Consider the following 15,117-nt stretch of genomic DNA (forward strand, 5'->3'; position numbering starts at 1 on the left):
AGAAATGGGGAACATGATTTTAAATAGTGACAAATGCTATGAAGAAAATACTCCATACTCTTTGTCTTGTGCCTTTGCATTTTTCATTTATTCGTTCTTTTATTTAGTAAGTCTAGTAAGTCTTTTGAGTGCTTACTGTGTTTCAGGCAAAGTGCTAAGCTCAGGGCTTACAGTGCAGACTCCAGATCTGCCTTCTGTGTCCTCACTGTAGTGAAGGGAACAACCCAAATGAGTATAAACCACACATTGTGGTAAGTGTTCTGGGAGAGGACGACGCAGGTGCTTGGGGAGCGCATAGCAGGGTTACAGATGCTCTCCCTGGGTCTAGGACACCTTTTACCCCCATTTCCCCTTTGCCGGGAACTCGTACTCATCCTTCTGGATCTAACCTAGATGCCTCCTCTTTGAATAACAGTTTCAGGTGTATAGTAAGTAATTAACAAACACAAACATTTGTGTTTTTATTTTATAATAGTATTGTTTTAAAATTGTACAGTGCTTTCTCATTTACCCAAGAGATAGATTAATATTCTCACAAGTGAGTCCATTCACTTTACTACATGGGCATTGAGATTATATTTTAGTAAAAGCAAACAAGTAAGCAAAACCCCTTTATATGTGTGTCAATTATTGTATATATTGTATAAGCAAGGAAAAAATGTGTAGAAGAATATACACCTCACTGTTAGTAGGTAGCAAATGACTGGTTTTAACTTTCTGCATCTTGGGGCTAATAGATATTTATGGGATTGACGAATAAGAACTGCCTAATAATGGCTAAATGGCTTGGCCTATGAGGTAGTGAGCATTCACTGACCCTTGAGGACTGAGCAGATACCATCCTGCTCAGATTACACACCCTTCTGTTTGTGTTTTATTTTAGCTACATTTTGACATCTGGTTAACCTAGATGGTTTCATAAGTGAATTAAAAACCAAGAGAGCATAAATAATCAATTCCTGTCCTGTGTCCAACTTGCTTAATAGATTCTCATGCTATAATTTCCTCTTCTGCAAATTAGGTATAATAGACCTCCTGTAAGGATAACACAATTAGACTGGTTAAAAGGCACTTACATTCATAAGTACCAAAAAGTTTCCTAGTACATATAAGTGCAAACTCAAATTTTTCTTTTGTGACATCTATGTCAACTGATTATGGTACAGAAAAATCTGTGCATTATAAAGCACTACAGTGACCCACTTTAAAGTTGAAATTATTTGAATAAATGTCGTCCTTCTCCCATAACGCTTAAAATTCAATTATCTTCTATTCTGGTTCTGGACATTAAGTGGGGATCTGGTGGGGGAAGAGCCAAATCCCAGGCTATTCCTAATATAAAAGCCTTTTCATGAGTTTGCATAGTGGCCAGACTGTGTCTTGGGACCCTTTATAAACAATGCTTAAGTCATAGAGAATCTTAGGAATAAACTCAAATTCAAGAGAGACACTTCAGAGGATTGTAGCCCAAGGTCACAGATCACTATAGGCCTACACAATTTGGATAAGTTAGGGCTGAGCTCTATCTGTGATGGCCTCTGGGGTTGAAGGAGAAGGCAAATGTTTTCCAAAGCCATACAGATTCTGTAGGAGATTTTCCACACAAACCACATATATACTACTTCCTACTTTTTCCTAATAGTAGAGTATAGATGTAGCCTCACTGCTATGTACTATGGTGGCCTTTTTTCCCTTATTTTTAATTTCATTTCTCTTGCATTCACTGATACTTAGCTTATGCCATTTTCTCTAGGCAAGAAATCAGTCAAGAAAGAAACAAAGGTTAAAGGCATCAAAGTGCTTTACCCCTACTTCCCATTGACATCTCTCCTTCTCAAAAGTGCCACCCCCAATAGTTAAGTTGTATATTCTTCATAGTAAGCTTTGTCTTGAGTCAATTTTTTCATCTATAAAATGAAGGTAATGATGATTTCTTACTAATATAGTTATTTTGAGGATTTAATAAGTAAAGTAACATGCTTAGAACATTGCCTTGAACAGCCTCATTCAATCATAGCTATAATAAGTATTAGCGGTATTAATACTATTCAGTTATCATTTCACGTTCATTTTGTTTTAATAAGGATAGGATGTCTTTAGCGTTCTGACAGATGTGAAGAAATGCAAAGGTAAGAAGTTAGTAATCGGCCGCATAGCTGTGTTACAGAAAATCCCACAAGCAGCTCAAATTTCACTCCCTGTTTATATGCACGAGTCAAATAAGGAATTACTCTATTAGGTGCGTCACTGGACACCTGAAGTGGTGTGATATTCTTGCCTTGTTACTCATGTGGGCAAAACTCTTTAATATATTCTCTCAGAATGGCAAAAGCACCATTTTCTCTTTCTCATCTCCTCCTATTTCCCTCTCATGTATACTTATTCTTCTTAACTGAGATTATTTAGCTCTTTCAAGCACAGGCTTAGAATACACAGACATAGCTCTGAAGGTCATAGGCCCAAAATGGAGATAATCCAGCTTTTTTTTCCCTAGAGTATCGGGACCAGGGATAGATTGCAAAGAGCTAGAACTTGGCTAGGTAGAAGCCTTGTATCACATGAACTGTTTAAATATTCATACAGTGTGTACTGGCAGCTAACAGGGCTGCAAACGTGCCCAGAAAAAAAAAAAAAAAAGAGAAAAGATAATTACTGAATTTCATAGCATTCTAAAATGGCTGCCATGAACTAAAAGCATAAGTGCTGATTTTGGTTTAATCTCTTAGGCAAATGTATTTTTTATTCAACTGAGGACAATAGGCAAGTGGTTATATGCATTTCTAAGTATTTTTCTGATTATATTATCAGTATCAGATTCTGACATTAATATCATAAAAACTGATTGCACTGTCAAAGCCATCTCTTTAATAGTTACTTTACTAGTGACTTGAAATAATAACTGACACATTTCCTTCACAGTCAACAGATTCACTTATATAGGAACACATGGTTTAAGTTATGAGCAATTGAGCTATAGAATAAATCAGATTGGGGGAAAGACTGGGTTTTTTGAGCATGGTGGCTCACAACTTGAAGGCATTTCATTCTGTGCAATCAGCTGACACTTAATTGTTCTTCATTAGCATATGTGAAGATGCCAAAAATGTAGGTGTTTACTAATTGTTTTGTTTTGGCTTTAGCTGACACATTTCCCCCATCATCGTTAATTTATTTTTGTTGTCCTAATGCTGGTTGATAAAATTTGGTTAAAACAAAGTAATTTCACAATTTCAGGTAACAGCATAAAAGCAAACCTTGGCACTGTATTGAACTTTAAATTCTTTTTTCAAAGTAGTATCTGTTTAGTGGAAACCCACTCCATTTTGTTTTTTATAACTATACTCACAACTTCTAATTTTTATAAAGTATGCATCCTCTCCATATGGTATACAAAAATGTAAACATTAAAAACATTCATTCATCAGTTTTCCCCTTCTAATAGTATTGATCTAAAATGTAAATTCAGATAAAACAAGAATAAGTACATTAAAAGTTAAAAAAAAGTCACTTGGAATGTCTGCACTCAGTATCTTAGATAATTACTAGTACATAAGAATTGGCCATTAGTCAATATAAGGTAAGTAAAATGAACTAATCACTACTTTTAAACTCTACTTTTAAGAAATTCTTTCAAAAAATTCATAAACTTCAGTTAATTATTTGAACTATATAGGCATATCTATGTCAATAAATATATATATGTACAGACACATATATGAGGTGTATATCAAGGAAATAAGTTCATGGAAAGTCATGTTTTTCATTTACTATTTCAGATGTACATTACCAACACAATCAAAGCCAAAGGAACAAGACTTGCTAAGCCTGTTCTATGCCTGGGCTTAATGTGTTTGGCCTTTCTTACTGGGCTCAACAGAGTAGCAGAATATCGAAATCATTGGTCCGATGTGATAGCAGGCTTTCTGGTTGGAATATCTATAGCAGTATTTCTGGTAAGTACAAATTTCTCTAAATATAATTTGTTTCTTAATCAACGTGTATAACCACCTATTAGAAAATACAGGTGTGAATCACTGGGTTTAGTTGTCAAAAGGTGGTATAGCAAATAGAAATATTTATGCTTTAAGTCATTCGTTTCTTCCTGCTCCCTCGTTTATTCTGCCCAAAGTCAGGTTTGGGGGTGAAGAAAACACATTGGGTTGACCAAAATGTTCGTTCGGGTTTTTCGTAACATCTTACGGGAAACCTGAACGAACTTTTTGGCCAACCCAATATATTCTACATTTAAAGGTGAACAAAATATTTTCATGTAAAATGGAAAGGGGCTAAAAACACTCATGCCTCCCCAGATGGTTTTTAAAACTGGGTTGTTTGAATATTTTAAAAGTTTCCTCATGGCACTTTGCATCCTGGAGTATGTAGACCATCCCAAAGTGCCCTGGTGCCTCTGCGCAGTACTCTTAGTGAGCCGCCAAGTCTCAGCACCTGATAACAGGTGAACCTCACTTGTGAGATGAACCGGTTCCCTGCAGTGACTAAAAACCCAGGGATAGTTTCCAAGACAACGTCGCGCAAATCAGATTTTGCCGAGGAGTGAAGAGCATACGTAGTGACTTCTGATGAAGTCATCTCTACTCTTATGATAAAATCCCCTTGGAATATGTCTATAGGTTTTAGTTGTTGGAAAATATACTTCAGTCTGGCTGTAGAATTAATCAATCCATTATAAGTATGGATATTTTACCCAGATGGAAAAAATGTGTAGACTACTGTATAAATCAAAACATATTTTTGCATTGACACATTATAAGAAACACTTTATTTTAATTTTATTATATTTAAATTGTTTCTCCAGAGTAACTTTCCTTCTTCAGTTTATTTTCACTAGTTCATAAGCAGTAAGCAAAAACTTATATGAACCTTTCTTCTACCAAAGCTTTGGGCACTATCTATGTGTCGGGCATTTTAGGAGGTTATTTCTTCTAGAACTTCCTGCGGTAAAGTGGTGACTATCCCCTGATCCCTCTCTAGACCCTGTGCTGCTTTTCTTGCTGATGTCACTCCCTCTGATGTCCAAAGTCCTGAGAGACTTAGGCTCACCCTCCTCTGTTTCTCAGAGATATCCTGTAGCCTCAGGAAAACTGGGGCCCACCCACGCTTGGGCCAAAACCTTTCCCTTGCTGTCACTTATCACAATTGAAACAGGTTAACTTTTTATAAAAACAGAACAAAACAGAAAGCATCTTACATAAATCCTAAGAAAATAATCATAGGCAGGACAAAGAGCATGCCAAAAGTCAAAGTTTTAAAACACTGCTGTCAGACGTAACTGCGTTGCAGCTCTGCGGGTCCAGAACATCTTTGCTAGCATCTCATCAGGCTTCGTCTTATCCTCCTGTGGCTGTTACGACCTTCCCTTTACTGCCAGTGAATGTCGTGACCCCCTGCGTTGTGAAATCTAGAGCCCTCATGTCTTCCCTGTCGCTTCCTTATCTGAGAACCATGTGGTGAATGATGAGTTGGGCTCTGGATACCCCTTGGGTTCAAGACCCTCCTACTGCACATATTTAGAACATTCCACAGGCCCCTTCAGACATTCCCACGCACCCAGGAAAATGACCTTATAAAAAGGTCATGTGAAAACGCTTTAACCACGTAACGGCTAAACAAGCTTTTATACGTTCATTCCCAACTGTTTATGAATGTGAGTGCCTACAGGTGCCAGGCAAGGTGTCAAGAACTGGGGCTGCCAGGAGGCTCAGATAAACATGACCTGTCTGCTGTGGGAATCTGTTTCCGGGGTCAGGGAGGAATAGTCAGGTTATTCCCTCAAACGTTCCCTCCCTCTCTTCCTTCGTGAAAGAAACATTTACTGAGACCCTATTCTAGTCCAGGCACTGTGCTTGGTGCTGGGAATAAATACACGAAAAAGATACAATCCAAGTACTCAAGTAGATCGCGGTCAGGTGGAACAAGATGGACACAAAGAGTTCTATAGAGGGTAAATGTAATGGTAGAGGTACAGATACTCAAGACATCTACCCTGTTGGGATTAGGGACAAATCAAAAAGAGGAGATAATTTATAAACTTGAAAGGTTTGTAACGCAGGTAGGTCTAGCCTGGGGCATAAGGAATGAGGGGCAAAGAGCACAGAGCACAGAGGCAGTATTAAATGCTTCATAAAATAAGTATGTATGAAGCCTCTCCTATAGTCTAGGCCCAAGGCGCCATGTGCATCTGAGAGAACATGGCACCCGGAAATGGTACCAGACATCCAGCACGAGTGACGAGAAAGGGGAGTGGAAGAGCACACAAGGGAATACTCTGAAAGGTCTTGTATGTTATGACAATAACATAGACTTTTGTTTAAAAACGTAGGTGATTTGGGAGCCTCTGTCAGGGTCCAAGTGAGTTGAAACAGAGAAAAACAGCCTGGTTGAATCTGAATCCCAGCTTCTTTATCTACTCCGTTTGTGCCATTAAACAACCCTCAGTTTCTTCCTCTTTAAAGGAGGCTATAAACAGCCTCCTTAAAGGATCATTATAAGGATTTATAAAAGTTGAACAAAATGGTGTGTATATTCAGTGCATGGCCACATGGATGACTGAAGTAATTTCTGTAAGTGAGAGTTTGTTTCCTGTCAGTCCTTTTACTTTCTGATAAGATTTGTGCTTTGGGGAAAATATGTTTTCTGGAAAATAAAACTCCAGGTGAAGATAGAGGAGACAAGTTATGCAGAACCAGGGAAATAAGATGGCACAAATCGGGCCTCTGAGGGCACAGAGAGAGGGGAGGCTATCGGGAGGTATTTGGGAGGTGGAATGTTTTGGAGCTTGATGGAACATTGGAGATGACGAGGGTGAAGCAGGCAGCAATCTATGATGATTCTCGGATTTCTCATTTGGGCAACTAAGTAGAATATTTATTTCAAGCAGTGACTACAGCTCTGGCTTACAATATGCTGGGGTGTTTCCAGTGATCCTTCAGTGTGTGCAGATCACTAAAATGATTCCAAAATAAAATTAACAGTAACCTACTCCAAGACTCTGCGTGTCAGTTGAAGGCATTCACATCCCCCATCACCCACACCTGGTGTCTAGCGTTTGCCTTTGACCCACTCTCCTCCTTCACCCCCACACCCAGTGATTGATCTAGTTCCAGTTCATTTCCACCACAGAGTCTTTCTCCCATGTCGTATTTCTGCACTGTTCTGACCATAGCCTCTCGATTTTAGAGATCAAAACTTCTTACCTCTATTATATCAACGGGTTCCTAGCTGCCTGCTCACTTCAGACTTTCCTCCAAATACCTCACATTCTGCTTCATACACATGATACCATAATTCATTGCCAATAACAAAGCAAAACAAACAAACAAACAAACAAAACCCTCTTTCCTGCTGCATTAAATCAGACACTTCCATTGAACTTCTGGGATCCTCCATAGTCTGGCTTCACTCTTCCCAGCCAAGTTTATGTTTCCCTCGTTGCAGTGGAACTCCTGCACTTGGAATCCAGTCAGTTTTCTTCCTGTCTTACACAGACAGGCTCTGTCTGGCCTGTGTGTTGCCTCAGCTGGAACACCCACTCCTCTGTATAGTTTAGAGAGCAAAACAGGAGTGGGAGTCAGACAAACCTAGGTTGAATCCTTCTGTTGCCACTTTTTCTTTTTGCCACTTTTGCTGGATGTGTGACATCATACAAGTCACTTAGCCCTTCATCATCCCTAAAATAGTGAGGCCTCCCCTGAACTGTATTTAAAGTGATTACCCCTCCCCAAGGACTCCTTTTCTCATTTCCTATTCACTTTTCTCCACTGTGTAATTCAACTTTTAATATAACACATGTAATATTTTTGGTTTTGTTTTTTGCTATCAAACCCACTGGAATGTAAGCCACTCACAGAGAAGGTGTTTATTTGTTTTCATCACTGTGTATTCTCAGTATTGGGTCTGGTACATAGGAGGTTCTCAGGAAATATTTGATGAATGAATGAATGAACTGTTTTATTTACTTTCCAGAGCTCTTTTGAGGGTTAAGGGAAATCACATATATAATAAAGGCAGTCGAGTGTGTGGTACAGAGAAGGCTCTAGGTATCATGGTCTTCACCTTTGATGACTGTATTCAAATCCTTTATGCACTTGAGATTTTTCTTAGACAAATCCCAGCTTCCCCAGGAAGTGTCCCTGATTACATGGTTCTCCCATTTTTCCTGAATTTCCACTGCACTTGAAGTCAGTCCTGTTACAGTCTTAACAAGTAATTACCTTCTGTAGTAAATTTATTATTCTTATCTCACGTGCCTTTTCTTCAAAGTTAGAGAACACAATCCCCAAGCTTAGGAAAATACAAAGCAAATACTAGTTGAACAATAGGTGTAGATTGACTAATATTGTTTTATAAAAATGTGTGCCTCAAAGCACTTACAACAAAGATGCATATTAGTGTCCAGCAGAAAAGTTCAAGTTTACTGAGCCAAAGCAAAAGCTTGTCGGGTTGACATATGTGATATCATAATAATAAAAATAGGAACTATTTGAATACTCTTTACTATATTAACTCAATTAATCCTCATAACAGCATGTTGAGATGTAATTATTATTGTCCTCAGTTTTCAGATAAGAGAAACAGGTCTCGTTATATTAAGTAACTTGCCTGGACTCACAAAGTTAGTAAATGAAAGAGCCCGGGATTAAGCCCCAGGCCTGTTTGACCCCAAAGCCCATGCACGTAGCCCCATACAACAGAGATGTTTTATTTGCCACAAGCAAGAGAGAAAATGATCACAGATGGATCAGATTAATTTATTATCACTACCGGATAAAGGAAACAAAAATCTATGTGTAACGGTGACTTAGGAGTGTCATTTTTTGGAAGAGAGGGTAGAATTACACTCATGGAAACCACTAATGTAAAAATAGAATGTTTCAAAAGAAAATCACTTTAAATTGTACAGGAACGTTAGAAAATTTGAGAATTTTTAGGCTGGATACATACATGCTCATTCATTAATCTGTTCATTCACGGTGGCACTGAGAATACAATAGTGATCAGAAAAAAAAACATGTCTGCTACCATGGAGCTGACAACCTTGAAAGAAAATCACATCAACCAAAACACTATGCTAACAGATGTATGATTTCATTTAGAGATAGGTGCTTGGATGAAAAGAATCACAGGTCCTTGCCAGCAAACAAACAAACAAAAACAGCCTAGGGTCAAGGAAGACTAGTAAGGAAGTGGAGGGGAGATGGTGATACCACAGATGAGTAAGATATGGTGCCCAAAGACAGTGGAGATGAGTATTCCGAGCAAAAGGCAGTGAAAGGGAGCAGAAGGTGTTTAGATAACCAAGAAGGAAGGTTGAAAGGTGGGCCAGAGTTTACACTTGATGAGAAGCCAAGCCACAAAGTGGTTTTAAGAAGGTTGACATGATACAATTTGCATTTTGGACAGACCATTCTCACTTCTTTGTAGGAAGGGATCAGAGGGAGGCAAGACTGGATTTAGGGAGACTTTAGAAAGCCATGTAGGAATTCAGGCAAGCGGTGGTGATTGCTTAGTCGATGGAGTCGGTGTCGGAGATAGAACAAAGTAGATATAAGAAATCAAAATCTTTAGGAAGGAAAATTGAGCAAATTGAGTGAATGCTTGAGTATAAGAGGTGTCCAAGTTTTCAGCCTCGTGCAACTGCATTAGGTGAACGGGAATGTGAGGGGTATTGCCTTTCCCTGAGAGAGTCCAGAAGAAGATCAAGTTTTGGAGTAGGGCCAGGAGATGGGCGCATCTTGGGTTTTATTTTGAACATTTGTTGAATTTTTCATACCTTTGCCAAACAAAGAAATGGAGCTAACTTGCTAATCTATTGCAAACTCTTCACTTTCAAATTGAGAAGACTGAGACCTAGAGGACTGTTCAAGAACTTACAGACTCAGGATCAAAAAGACAGGTCAATTGCTTTTCTTTGAGTATTTTTCTAATAGGATATCAGTTTCATGCTTGTGAACGTTACAAGACTTACTAAATATTTGAATATGATTCTAGGGAAGATTTGGTAATTTCCTTCCTTATGATTTAAATAATAACAGTAATGAAGAGTAATCATTATGTTAATAGATGCTTTAATGAATATCTACTCTGTGTTAGGCATTTAAATATTTCACATGTGAATTCTTAGCTGCTTCAATGGGGTGTTGTCCTGACCCTCAATTAAGGTAAAGAGATAACTGATAATACCTTTCAAAGAGTTTTCCAAACCTAAATAGCGTTAAAAGCAATTAAACTAATTTCAGTAGCCCATATTAACTCTAGATGAATGTTTCTTCATCTAGTGACTTCCTTTTGTCTATGTACATAGTTATTTTAGCAAATTTTAATTCAGAAGAATTTGTAGCAGTGTTTTTCATCTGCCGATTTTCCATTAATTTATAATATTAATGAAAAGGGAAATGTGCATGTGTGTGTATATATGTCATGAAATGGGTATGAAACTGCTGTTTGTTATGTTGTTGTTGGCTAAAATTCTTGATTATATTCTTTGTGCTCTTGGCAGTAGTCAGTTGGCAAACTACAGCCCATAGGCAAAATTTGGCCTGCTGCTTATTTTTTTTTAAACTTTTTATTTTATATTGGAGTATAGTTGATTAACAATGTTGTGTTAGTTTCAGGTGTACAGCAAAGTGATTCAGTTATACATATGCATGTATCTATTCTTTTTCAAATTCTTTTCCCAATTAGGTTGTTACAGATTATTGAGCAGAGTTCCCTGTTCTATACAGTAGGTCCTTGTTGGTTATCCATTTTAAATATAGCTGTGTGATAAGTTGTATTGGGACACTGATATGCCTATTCCTATATGAATTGCCTCTGGCTGCTTTCACGCCAAAATGGCAGAGCTGAGTACTTGCTGCAGAGATTGTATGCCTGCAAAATCAAAAATATATACTATCTGCCCATTACAGGCACAACACTATCTATTAGTCCTTTACAGGGTCAACATTTGATAGAAGGATTATCAAGTACCCATCTCTAAGCCTTTGCCATCCCTTACTTTAAACATCTTGATGGCAGTGATGAAGCTGAGGTATCAAATAATCAGGCTTTGATCTATGCTTCTGATCTGTAATTATTCAAGGAAGTGGAAGGATAATAAGTATATAGCAATTCGCAAGGAAATTTTTTTTCTGAGATAAAGTCTCAGAGTATGTGTTATTTTGTAGATTTGAAAATTTTATTTAAAAACTGGAGAGTAACCAAGATCTAATTGGCCTTTGAAAATATTCAGTAATGAGCCCTACTAAAGGAAAGGCTTTCCAATGGAGGATTTGTGAAAAATATACAGTGTAAATTTATACTTGTATATTAAGCATTTATTTTTTTAAATGAATGTTAGGTTATAAACTGCAAGTAAGTTCTATATTTTGGTTTGATAATAGAATATAAAACCCAGAAAAAGAAGACTCAAGAATAGCTTACCCATTAGTTCAATATAAGCAAATAATAACAAATAATTCTCCTGAATTGTTTAAATCACTATTACTTTTTTTTTTTACATCTTTATTGGAGTATAATTGCTTTACAATGGTGTGTTAGTTTCTGCTTTATAACAAAGTGAATCAGTTATACATATACATATGTTCCCATATCTCTTCCCTCTTGCGTCTCCCTCCCTCCCACCCTCCCTATCCCACCCCTCCAGGCGGTCACAAAGCACCGAGCTGATCTCCCTGTGCTATGCGGCCGCTTCCCACTAGCTATCTACCTTACGTTTGGTAGTGTATATGTCCATGCCTCTCTCTCACTTTGTCACAGCTTACCCTTCCCCCTCCCCATATCCTCAAGTCCATTCTCTAGTAGGTCTGTGTCTTTATTCCTGTCTTAGTCAGAAAGAGAAAGACAAATACCATATGCTAACACATATATATGGAATTTAAGAAAAAAAAATGTCATGAAGAACGTAGGGGTAAGACAGGAATAAATCACTATTTCTTAAAGTTTGACTCACCTACATCAGAAGCTTCAGGAATGCCTTTTTTTTTTTTTTTTTTTTTTTTTTTTGCGGTACGCGGGCCTCTCACTGTTTTGGCCTCTCCCGTTGCGGAGCACAGGCTCCGGACGCGCAGGCTCAGCGGCCATGGCTCAGGGGCCCAGCCGCTCCGCGGCATGTGGGATCTTCCCGGACCGGGGAACGCACCCGTGTCCCCTGCATCGGCAGGCAGACTCTCAACCACTGCGCCACCAGGGAAGACCAGGAATGCCTTTTAAAAGTGGCAACTCCTAGGCCTTATCCTTCATCTGTGAAATCAGAATTTTTAGGAGAGGGCTTCGGAATGTGCATTTTTAAAAGTGCCAGAACTTTATTTTATGCACACTAGAATATGAGAACTTCTGGTTTAATTCAAATTCTGTCACTTATGGGATATAAGTGGGATATAAGTGGCATAATTGAAACAAGGACCAGTTTCCTTTATGTAGAAGTTCTTCTATTTCAGTGGTAGCAGTAGTAAGCTATTGTCGAAATGCCAAATATATGTGGGATACAATAATAGACAATAAATTAGATTAATTAAAGGATGCTACTAAATTAGAAAGTGCCAATTGTAGAAGGTTTATTATGAATGTAATGATCTTAAAGCAATGGGAAATGATTAGCATTTATTAGCCACAATAGGAAAGGTTAGCTTGCTATGAATTTTTAGCCACAATAAGGAAAGGTTAGCTTGCTATGAATTTTTATAGGGTTATGATCTTATTTTTGGATTGATTTGAGCATTGACTATAAGTTAATTTAATGAAAATTTTGGAATAATAAAATTGTCATTATTAACTGAGCTACATATTAATTGATGAATGTTCTTGAACATGCTTGCACTGGATTAACCATTAAAATTTACACAAAATAAATCTGGATGTAAAGTTATAGACGTGTAATATTTAAGTAATTCCAATACTTTATTACTGTGATTAGCTTTATCAGGCTATCCACAAGGGTCATAGTTATAAGGAGCATGGCTTTGCTTTAACTGTATTTTTTCCCAAAATTTTAGGTCGTGTGTGTGGTAAATAATTTCAAAGGAAGACAACCAGAAAATGAGCATATACACACAGATAATCTGGCACAGATGCCAATGATCAGCATTCCTCGAGTAGAAAGTCCTTTGGAAAAGGTAACATCTGTACAGGTGATTCATAATTTAAATTCTAAATGTGATTGTTAGAGCAAATGAATAATTACTCTTGAGAGTTCCTACACAGTCATTTTTGATTTACTAAAACAAGCTCAGAGTCTAACGTGGTATTTAGCAAGAATTTAGTCACTGAATACAACATCTTAGAAAAATGCATATCACGTGGAAAATATTTCTTCAAATCCCTCACGCTAAATGCTGAGTCTGTACATGGGATGCGTTCTGTAAGTTGCCATAGCTTCAAGATAGGAATGTTATACAGTGGTCCCATACATGGGCAAAATAATAAGATAGTTTTACTTGAGAATATAAGCATTTTTTCATAGCATATATTCCATTTCTTCCATGCCTCACTTATATGAGAAACTGCTTAGTGTAACAACTGGCACATAATCAGGACTCGGTAAATATTTGTTGAACCTCAGTGTATCAAGTTCTGGCAGCAGGGAATCACCAGTCATGCTCTCCTGCTCAGGGGGGGAACTGGGGGTCAGCTTGGGCTGAAGGGAGCCTGACTAGGTAGCACTTTGAATGGCAGGTCAAGGCCTCATTGGGCATAGCAATGAACAGAGAAGCAGGTAGATGACAATAACTTTTCTTGAGACTTTAAATGACTGCTCAGAGGGTTACTAATGGCTTCTCCTCAGCCCTGTCCACGTCCAGATTTTGATCAATATCTTAAATGAAGAGTTCAGTTACATGCTAATTGGCGGTTTAGATGGTCTGAGTCTGTGAGGGATAATTAATACATTGGATGAAAGAATAAAAATTCTTGGAAGAGTACAACAAAGATACAACTAACAATTAACTAGAAATAAAGGAAGTGTTTTGTATTTGGACTTTTTAAAAAAGTTCCTGTAGGGTAGGGTATGTCTAGGTTAAGTGCACAAATGAAAAAGGCTCAGAGAGTATAGAAGTCTACCATTCAACTTGGGTGAACAGCATGATATGTCTTCCAGAAGTTAATATGGTTTTTAAGTCCCACTTAGGGAAAATGATATCCTGAATGAGGGGTTTGACGGTTTGCTTTGTTCAGACCAACTTGGTGTACTGTGTACTGCCCTTGGCAACATGGTTTAAAGGTGAATATTGATAAAATAGAAAAACTGACAATAAATATTTGTTAAGTGAGCAAATAGATGTGTCTAAGATGGTGAGTGGACTCAAAATCATGGATTATAAGAGACTGGAAGGAACAAAAATGGTTAGTTTATAGGAAGAGAAAACTCAAGAAAGAAGCAATATCTTCCCATAAATATCTGAAGTACTGCTGTATGGCAGAGGGATGCGATTTGTTCAGAGATCACAATTAGGATGAAAGAAATGAAAGTGTAGAAAGATAAATAATGTCTGGTAAGTAGTAACAACTTTCTGAAAGTGGAATTCCCACCTTAAAAGCAATGAAATTTCTTTTTACTATAGGGATTCAAGAATAGCTAAATAATCACTTATCCATGATACTGCGGAAGGAATTCAAGCATTTAGATGAGGACAGAGACACTAGATAATGATGATGATGGTAATAAAATAGCAATGGTCATTTAGTGATCATTCAGAATGTGTCAAATACTATGCTGATTGCTTCCACAAAAACACTTCTGTGCTCTACAAGTAGAATTTTGTTCTTTACAACAATTTTTAAAGCTGAGTATTATTAGTGGCAAAGACTGCTAATAGTTGACCAATATTCCTTCTCCCCTTCTTCCTTTTAGTTACTGAAATTTCCCACTCCAATTTTAGCTACACTCACAGCTGCCCAGCTGTAGTCTTTTTCCCAGCTTCCCTTGCAGTTAGGTGTGACCATGCAACCAAGTTTAGACCAATACAATGTGAGCAGAAGGGTAGGTGCAACAACCTCTGGGTCATCTCTTTGAAAACTCTTGTCCTGGACATTCTGTACTCCTTCTCGCCAAATGGAAAAGGTAAATGACTGGAATAGTCTTTAAGTTTTAAAGACGACCTCCTC

The 15,117-nt window shown here is 37.7% G+C and overlaps 1 protein-coding gene across 1 annotated transcript in view; it reads left to right on the top strand.

Annotated features, from left to right (window-relative positions):
* PLPPR5 (phospholipid phosphatase related 5) overlaps positions 1-15,117 on the top strand; it is a 122,418-nt gene that overhangs the window by 93,583 nt on the left and 13,718 nt on the right. The window contains exons 4-5 of the mRNA XM_089919107.1: positions 3,777-3,953; positions 13,011-13,145. Of these exons, the coding sequence (XP_089775233.1) occupies positions 3,777-3,953; positions 13,011-13,145 (312 nt within the window). The remainder of the gene's footprint in view (positions 1-3,776; positions 3,954-13,010; positions 13,146-15,117) is intronic.

The sequence above is a fragment of the Delphinapterus leucas genome, chromosome 1 (assembly GCF_059928025.1).
Source record: "Delphinapterus leucas isolate spDelLeu-1000000601 "Yukka" chromosome 1, BTC_Dleu_Yukka2, whole genome shotgun sequence".
In the NCBI taxonomy this organism is placed as follows: Eukaryota; Metazoa; Chordata; class Mammalia; order Artiodactyla; family Monodontidae; genus Delphinapterus; species Delphinapterus leucas.